At 31.6% G+C, this 8842-nt stretch overlaps 1 protein-coding gene and 1 pseudogene across 1 annotated transcript; one reads left to right on the forward strand and one right to left on the reverse strand.

Moving 5' to 3' along the window:
• Positions 1-3691: 3691 nt before the first annotated feature.
• LOC106339514 lies at positions 3692-4459 on the reverse strand. The gene has a single exon (XM_013778340.1). The coding sequence runs from the start codon at positions 4395-4397 to the stop codon at positions 3900-3902; it is 498 nt and encodes a 165-aa protein (XP_013633794.1). The 5' UTR covers positions 4398-4459; the 3' UTR covers positions 3692-3899.
• Positions 4460-4567: 108 nt separating this feature from the next.
• LOC106338995 lies at positions 4568-8609 on the forward strand (annotated as a pseudogene).
• Positions 8610-8842: the final 233 nt, after the last annotated feature.

Raw genomic sequence — 8842 nt, forward strand, 5'->3', positions numbered from 1 at the left:
AGAGCCGAGATCTATGACCTAATAATATATATTTCAGTGTGTGATATAATCCACAGCAACAGAGGTCATGAGACACCATCAAGAGATGGATAAAGGACTGCAATTTCCGAGATAGATACATATGGTATTGCCTAAAGCAAGAAAGATCGATGACCATATGTATAGATCATGAATATGTTCTGGCCAATAAGCCATAGTATGGTAAAATTATAAAGCCATTGATATACATCTGTGTATAGAAGATACACCGAGACATAGGTTCATGATAACCATGTTTAGTACATTGTCCATGAGTACATGATTTATCCGACCATAGTAAAGAGAAGAGTAGACGATCACGTCTAGATTATGGACATATGCAAACATGATTTGCAAAGACCCAATAGTGATCTCCGAGGACAATGTGATTCACATTGCTTATCACATATGCTTTACCGGGACACTCGATGTCAAAAGACATAAGAAACGACCTATGAGGTCGAAGTGGTCTAGTTACGGCTTAGTAATGAAAACTGGCCGATTACTTCCCATCCTATACATACAGGAAATATCACGCAAGATGCGTAGAATGTAGAACCTGCGCTAAGGTTCACATCAGGGGGAGTAGTGCGTGTTGTACTCTTTTTACTTCATCATGGTTTTGTCCCACTGGGTTTTCCTGATAAGGTTTTAATGAGGCAACATGAAGCGTACTACAAATCATGTATGGTTATGACATCCAAGGAGGAGAGTTATAAATCATGGAGTGGATTGCCATTAACCAAGACAAGAGGAGAAAGCCCGTCGGCCATATCAAGCCCAACCGCGGCCGCAAGGAGGAGGGAGAGTCGGCCAAAGCCTTAGCCGACTTAGGATATAGATAATTTCTTTTTCCTATGTTTTAGTAGTTTTCCTATTTTCTCTTGGATAAGGATATGTACACTTTCCTTTTATGTTTATATTGTAATCTTTATATAAGGAACCCCTTTGTTCATTAATAATAACACATAAATATTCAGTCTCTAAACTCTCTAATTACAACAAATTACGAATTATTGAATCCCTCCCTTGATTAATTATAAACCAGCCAAATCAGATATCGGGGCACCTCATTTTTTAATTGGTAGAAAAATGACCTAGAAAATGGACGTGTTGTTTTTTGTATCAGGTTTCAAAATTTCATTTTTAAATGGTTTGATTACCGGTCAAATACCCTCGTATTTCTTAATCAAACATGACTGGGTTAGTAGGTAAGTAAAGAGAGAGGAACATATGCGGACCAGTTTTGTATTATTAAAGACAACGCACCATGTCTCATTCTATAAATAATCGATCGATTCCTTATGATAACCAATAATTAGCTTAATCCTTTGTTTAGCCCTCGTTGAAGAATCAAATCAAGGACTATACAAATGAAATACGTTGACGTGACTTACTTCAGCCATATCAGCATATTTGTAACGAACATGCAATGGTTTTGTCATCAAATATCTATAATGACTATTATAGAATATTCACAATGATCTTATATATGACTTAAGACTTATTTGAAGCATAATCCTATGTGATTGAAGAACAGATCATATTTTCAATTTAAATTGCAACAACACAAATAAGAAAATATGAATCAAAAAGAAAGAAAAAACGTAATACTATCATATTCAACTAAAATCATAGTTAATTAGTCATATTGTTTTTTATATAATATAAACATTTTGATCCAAAAAAATATTGTTTTAAATTCATTTTCATATTTTCATAATATTTTAACAACTACTCCCTCTGTATCACTTTAAGTGGTGTTTAAGGTTTTTTCACAAAGATTAAAAAATATAAATTTTTATGCAATTTATCTTAGTTACATAAAAGTAACATTAGATAAAAGGACTTCAACCAATAAAAAAAGAAATATTTTATAATTGATTACAAATTTTAAATAACATTAACTTTTATCTTGAATAGTGTGAACATCTTCTATATATTAATTGAGAAACATTACAACTTCTTTTGGTAGACACGTGTCATCATTATAATGATTATTAGAATCATTAAAGAAATATGTTGGTTCATCTAATTATATAATAAGTTTTTATCAAACTAACCATAAATTTTTTATTAATGTTCTTTATTATTTCCTTAAATAAAAATTACAGAATTTTCTAATATGGGTAAAGTATATATGACAATTAATGATTTTGAATAATAAAGATTTGATAAAAAATAGTGCATCTTCTATCATATTTGTTTAATTTTAAACTATTAAAATAAATTAAACAACCACATTAACCATATACTAAAAATTTAGTTTTTTCTGTATATGCTACATTTTGAATTTTTAAAAACGACTATAAATTACTAAAACTGTTAAAAGTTTCGTATTCAAATTTTGTGAATCATGTTTTAAAATTTTTATTATGAAAAAATACAAATGATTACAAAATCGTATAAGTAAAAAACCTAGTTAATTAATTATTAATATTAAAATATATATTTTTTTAATTTAAAATATATACCATATAAAATACATATATATTTTAATTTCGAAATTTACTTTGAACAATTTTTTGGAAAATTTCCAAAATTTTCAGTTTTCATGTTTATCTTAACCACTTTTATTCTCGCTTTTGAAGAGGAAAAATACTTTTATAACCCTAGGGTCAACTATTCGGAATGTGAAGTTTAGGGTTCTAATAAATATATAAATAAATATTTTTAAAAAATTTAAATTTTTTTAAACATAGTTTCAAAAAGAATTTATGAATTTCAAAAAAAATTTGAAAAAAGTTATAAAAAAGTAAAAATCTGATCGAAGTATAATTCGAAAACATAAAAAGAATATTTATTATATATAGAATAAAAGGAAAGAGTCTTTTACCTTTTAAAAAAGAATATATTTTTGAAATGTTTCTTTAACGAAGATAAACATGAATATAGTACAAACAAAATGGTAAACATGAAATTTCTCCAACTTTTTTTTTTGATAAAAACTTTGAACAATAACTTAATTTTTTAAATGAATATATATATATATATATATATATATATATATATATATATATTACATGCTATTACCACCTATCGAAACATAAAATTTCTTCTAAACGACTACCATTTCGAAACATCTAGGAAATAAAATAGTACATGCTCTCAGAAGATAATCATAACTATAACATCATAAAATTAAGTCGTCTTTTTCTCAAAAAAAAAAGATTTAAGTCGTCTTGCTATGAAACAAAAAGATTCATATAGAATGAACACCCACCAGATCTGTGTTTAAGCTAGCGCAAAACTTTGTATATACTATATAATTGCGAATAGTTGGATGCACTCCTTTAATTAATTAAGGATAAACCTAGAAATTAGTAGATAATGACTTTAAAAAGTGACCTTGAAAATGAGACGTGTCATTTTTTTATATTTCACATTCTTTAAATGTTTAACTACCGGTCGAGTACTCTCATCTGTTATAATCACATAATTAAATTAGTCCATAAGAGAATAGAAAGGAACATATGCCGACCTACGCTGTATAATTAAAGACAACGCACCATGTCTCTCGTTCTACAGATAATCACAATCCATGCCACATGATTAACCAATAATTAGCTTAATCCTTTGTTTAATATGTTCTTCAAATAAATAAGTGGAGAGGAGAATCTAATTAAGGACTATAAAAATGAAATAAGTTGACGAAATGTAAAAGATAACTAAATAAAAGAAATACAGAGTCGATTCCATATCTGGTGTCCCAAAACTTCAATACAATCTTAAATTAACAAGTCTCTTTATAATAATCACTAGTTGTCGAGATTCTTAGCCGCAACAGTAAAACAAGCGAAGGTACAAAAAAAAAAACAATTTAAAAAAAACTCCACCCATTACAATTTCTTCAATTTGCAACCCCCCATATTTAAAACAGTTTAATCTTCGATCCCTCTAATTTTGAAAATAGTATTTCGCACCCTACTCAGATCTCTCCCTTTCAACGTCCTCCCAGCACCTTCGTGAACCGAAAACGAAGCCATCCTCCGGCTCGCAAGCAACTCATGCGGCGGCACCCGCCGTGTCTCTCCACCGCATGCAGCAACTTCGTCACCGTCGTATTCCTCGTTCGAAGTCTGCCTCCGTGGACTCTCTTCCCCGAGGATCTTGGACCAGTCAGGCACGTTGACCGGGAGAGAAGACGCAGCTGAACCGGCAAATTTCTCCGAAACCGAACCACCGCGAGGCTTCCGGTTAGCTCCGGTTCGATCGGAGGTGATTGTAAGGTCACTGAAGGTGAAACCGGAAGCAGAATCTGAACCGGTGTTGAAGAGGTCCCACTCGTCGAGCTCGAAGTCGGAAGGAGAAGAGACGTGTTGGTCGGTGGAGAAGAATCGGTGGCTTGGCCGGGGGTAGTAGCATTTGCTCGTCGCCATTTGAGAAGGAAGAAGATGATGAAGAAGAAGATATTGGTTTAACTCTCTATTGTTTCATGGTTTGCTCCATTTTATATAGAAGGCAATGTCAATGGATGACTCACTAATTACTTAACTACCCTTGTAAATTTCGTAGAAGTTTTTCTTTTGTGATTTATCCAAACGAAACGATGACTGTCAAAAAGTTTTTGTTCTGCGCGGAAACCAAGGGAGGTATAATTTTTGGTTATAATAATATTAGTGTAAATATTTGAATCATGTGTTAGTAGACCGGAATTGTTTTAACTTTTCTTCGAAATTTCGTCGTTATATATCATGAACAAAGGGGCGTCAGCTTCTATTCGAGCCACCAAAACCAATCACGTACTCAATACTTAGCTTGTTCGTGAGTCAATGTTTAACCTTTTTCATAAGTAATTTTTTAAGAAGATCGAAGATTTTAATTTGTTAATATTGCTTTAAATACGACCAATCAAATTTTTTTACTGTGTATTTAAATAATAGAATCAGAGCGGAACTAACTCCTTTTTTCTAAAAAAAGTATTTCATCTTATTAAAATTCCACACTTTTTATTTTTATTTATTTTATAATATATATTTTCATGTGTTTAATATGGTAAATATATTTTAAAATATATCTAATAATTAGAATAAAATTTATAAAATATTTTCATATTTTTCATTTCATTGGTTTGGATTTCTTTTTCATTTCTATATTTTTAGAAACAAATTATAATAAATTTTGGATTGGAGCCTTGATTATCTTATATCAGATTCTTGAGAGATACTTTAATTTACTGTTTATAAATTCAAATAGTTGTCTAATTCATGAGTTAAAAAAAAAACTCATGTTCTTCGTGAGATGTGTGGGTGCACCTTAACCAAATAAGCTATACCAACCACTATTCTAATTCATAAGTAGATTTAAGAAGGATATAAATGTTTTTTATGTCACCGAATATTGATGCTAAAGTTTTAAAAAAATTTATAAGGTATCTTCAATGTTATTTATTTTTTATTTTAAAATAGAATAAAATAAAAATTATCTAATTTTACACTATTTTTTATTATATAACATAATAAAAGATAGATTTATTTCATAAATAAAGTAATTTATTTTTTATTTGTTTATCACTCTGCTGTGGAACGAAAATAGAATACGGTCAGAACCCTTTTATTTTATTCTGTTTTAGAACAAAAAAATTTCATATCGAAAATGCTCAAAGCATTTACAAGGAAAAAAAGAGAATTTCAAGCTAATACATTTATGGAAACGAGCAATAGATTTGTTTGAAGGGACTGGGAAAACATTATCTTGACACGTGTTACTCATTCATATGGTCACGTAATCTTGATGCCAGTAACACATGTCACTATCATTAAACCAAGACAAGAGGGTAAAAAACTGTGAATGTAGATAAAAAGGTCCCAAGAGATACGACAAAGTATTGTACGATGAGATGGGAGGTGGGTTCATGTTCTGATGTTCACTCGTCCGAACCGTAAGAAAATTCATCCTTACCTAGAAAAAGACAAAAACTATAAAAAGTGGTCCTAAGAGTTCACGCGTGGCTGTTTCACCGTCGTGTTCCACGTGGAGAGATGAGCTTTCGTGTACGACTCCGTGGCGTGAACGCACGTGATTGCTTCCAGTTCATTGGTCGAGAGCGACGTCGTTTGTCTCGAACTACAAGAACCTTTCTTTATCCCTTGATAACTCGGTAGACGACAAAATTAGTTCATTGGGGAACGCAGCATTAATATCTGAAAACGGTATGGTCTGTTCATCTCTGCGAGGAAAACGACACAGCTTGTTTAAGCAAAAGCGTCTGCCATATGGCTTTGGACCATTACAATTTTCTAATTCATACAAGGGCCGGCCCGCTCAGTATTACAATATACAGACCCATCTCGTTAATTTGGTGGTCCTTGTATAACATTTTTTTTAACACTGGAAGATTAGATTAACATTAAACAAGGATTACACAAGGATTAAACACTAAAGCAGGCGAGTCACTAAACTCTCGGATGCTACGGGAACGTACGGAGAAACAAGTCCTCGGAGACAAACAAAGACTAAAGCTATGATTTTACATATTACAAAATAAATCATATCCAATACATTGAACCAGGAAGAAAAGAATTAAAAGGAAGAATACACCCGAGGACAAACATTATTCAGGAAGATCAAGCCATCATTCATTATATTCCTCCAACCATTTGAGGATCCACGAGGAGGAAAGCGTTGATGCAGCCAAGGAAGATGCAGTGAAGAGAGTGGTTTACCTAACGACTTCCCATGTCTTGGTGCTGAGAGCAGAAGCTCCAACACATTATAATTTAATTTGAAGGGAGTGTTAGTGGGAGTTACATTTATAAAAATTCTTTGAATTTAAAGAGTGGTTTATAGATTCTCACATTTTCACTAAAATGTAGTGTTATTGAGAAGATGATTTTATAAATCTATACAAAATCATTTGTTATTCAAAAAGTTTATATTTTAATATTAATTCTATAAATCTATTAAAGTTAGTGTTTGTGAGAATCTAATAACTCAATGACCGGAAAATAATCAGGGGGGGTTATTGGGAGATGAATTTGTGTAGAGTTCGTGAATTATGAGAGTTGATAGATTTAAAAAAGTTATGTTGATTGTGAAAATTTATATACATTGACTAATGAAATTTGATCATAACTTTTTTAGATTGATATAGATTTTCATGAATTTGTATTACCTCTATTCTATCATTTTTTTGTAAAATAAATAGAAATATATTTATTTTCTAAAGCATATAGCATGATTATTTATTTTTTGCTATTAAAAAGAAAATAATACTGATACATACAAAATTGAACAATTTTCTTAAACATCTATTTTAAAAGATTTTGTCACAAAAAGAGCATTAAAAAAAAGAAAATGAGCAAAAGAAGTTTCATTAAAAATGGAAAATACTATTTTACCCCTTACGATATAGATGTATAAATAATAAAAAATAAAAAAGTTGTTTTTATATATTTTTTTTTTCAAATTCGAACATTTTTATAATTTTTATAATTTTTCTATTTAAAAAAAATATTTTTTCAAATTTTATTTTTGAAATTCGAAAAAAAAATTTGAAACTTAAATTATATTTGGTAAGAATAATTATTTTGTTTTCTAGTATTTTTATCACAAGAATTTTGAAAATCACATGGATACATATGATATTTTGAAAGTTGAGTCTTATGAGTAAAAATGAATAGAATTCATCTCCCAATAACACTAGATTTAGTTAGAATTAGAGAATCAATAATAACTAAATTTTTTGAATAACAAGAGATTTGAATAGATTTTGAAAATTTTTAAACCAATAATAATGGATTCTACTAAAATTTTTGAAATCAATAACCAATAACAATAAATTCTTAAAATTCACAAACTCTACACAAATTCATCTCCCAATAACCCCTCCTAAGATTTTGAGAATTGGAGAGATGAAGCAATTTTGGTAAATACCACTGCTGAGCTTGAGCCTTATACGTTGTGAGTTCTCAATGGTGGTGATACTCCTCCTGCTTATCCAGTGGGGCTGCTTTTAGACCTCACCTCCAAGGAAGATAACAAAGGGTCAGACATTTTAGAATGGCTCGACCAGCAACCGCCTAGATCGGTAGTGTTCCTCTGTTTTCATGGTGGCTTCAGTGAGAAACAAGCAAGAGAGATCGCCCTCGCGCTCTTTTCTCTGGTCTATCCATCGAGCATGTCTGCCCGGAGAGTTCACAAATCTGGAAGAAGTTCTCCCGGAAGGGTGATCGGATTAAGCTGATAGAGAAAGTGATCGGTTAGGCCCCACATGTTTTCCTGCTTGCTAAGCCTGCAGTTGGTGGTTTTGTCACTCACTGTGGGTGAAACTCGACGCTGGAGAGTCTATGGTTCGGCGTTCCAACCGCAGTGTGGCCGCTGTACCCTGAGCAGAAGTTCAATGCTTTTGAGATGGTGGAAGAACTTGGACTAGCCGTAGAGATAAGGAACTATTGGCGCAACTATTGTTCCGTGGAGGTAGTAACGGCGGAAGAGATAGAGAGAGCAATCACGTGTTTGATGAAGCAGAATAGCTATGTGAGGAAGAGAGTGAAGGAGATGAGTGACAAATGCCATGCAGGATGGATGGTGGCTCATCTTAAACTGCTCTGAAGAACTTCATTCAAAGAGTGTTTGAGAATATCTCGTGACAAGGATAGTGTGGATCCTAAAACCAAAAGTAAGTATTTGGTAGTGATTGTTTTGTAAATATTAGAGAAGAAATAATGTGAGCAACGATATCCTCAGAATACAACGCTGTAATTCGAATTCGGTTGACAAAAATGAACTTTTATTGATAAGGTTTGATTGAATACAATGACTGAATGAGATCGGAATACAACCGTAAAGAAATAAGGATCAAATACAAAGTATCAGAAGGAGA

This window comes from Brassica oleracea, chromosome C4, assembly GCF_000695525.1.
Source record: "Brassica oleracea var. oleracea cultivar TO1000 chromosome C4, BOL, whole genome shotgun sequence".
NCBI classification, from domain to species: domain Eukaryota; kingdom Viridiplantae; phylum Streptophyta; class Magnoliopsida; order Brassicales; family Brassicaceae; genus Brassica; species Brassica oleracea.

Excerpts from the sequence above, each read along its gene's own strand:
- LOC106339514 (XM_013778340.1), bottom strand. The coding sequence starts at position 4,397 with ATGGCGACGAGCAAATGCTACTACCCCCGGCCAAGCCACCGATTCTTC.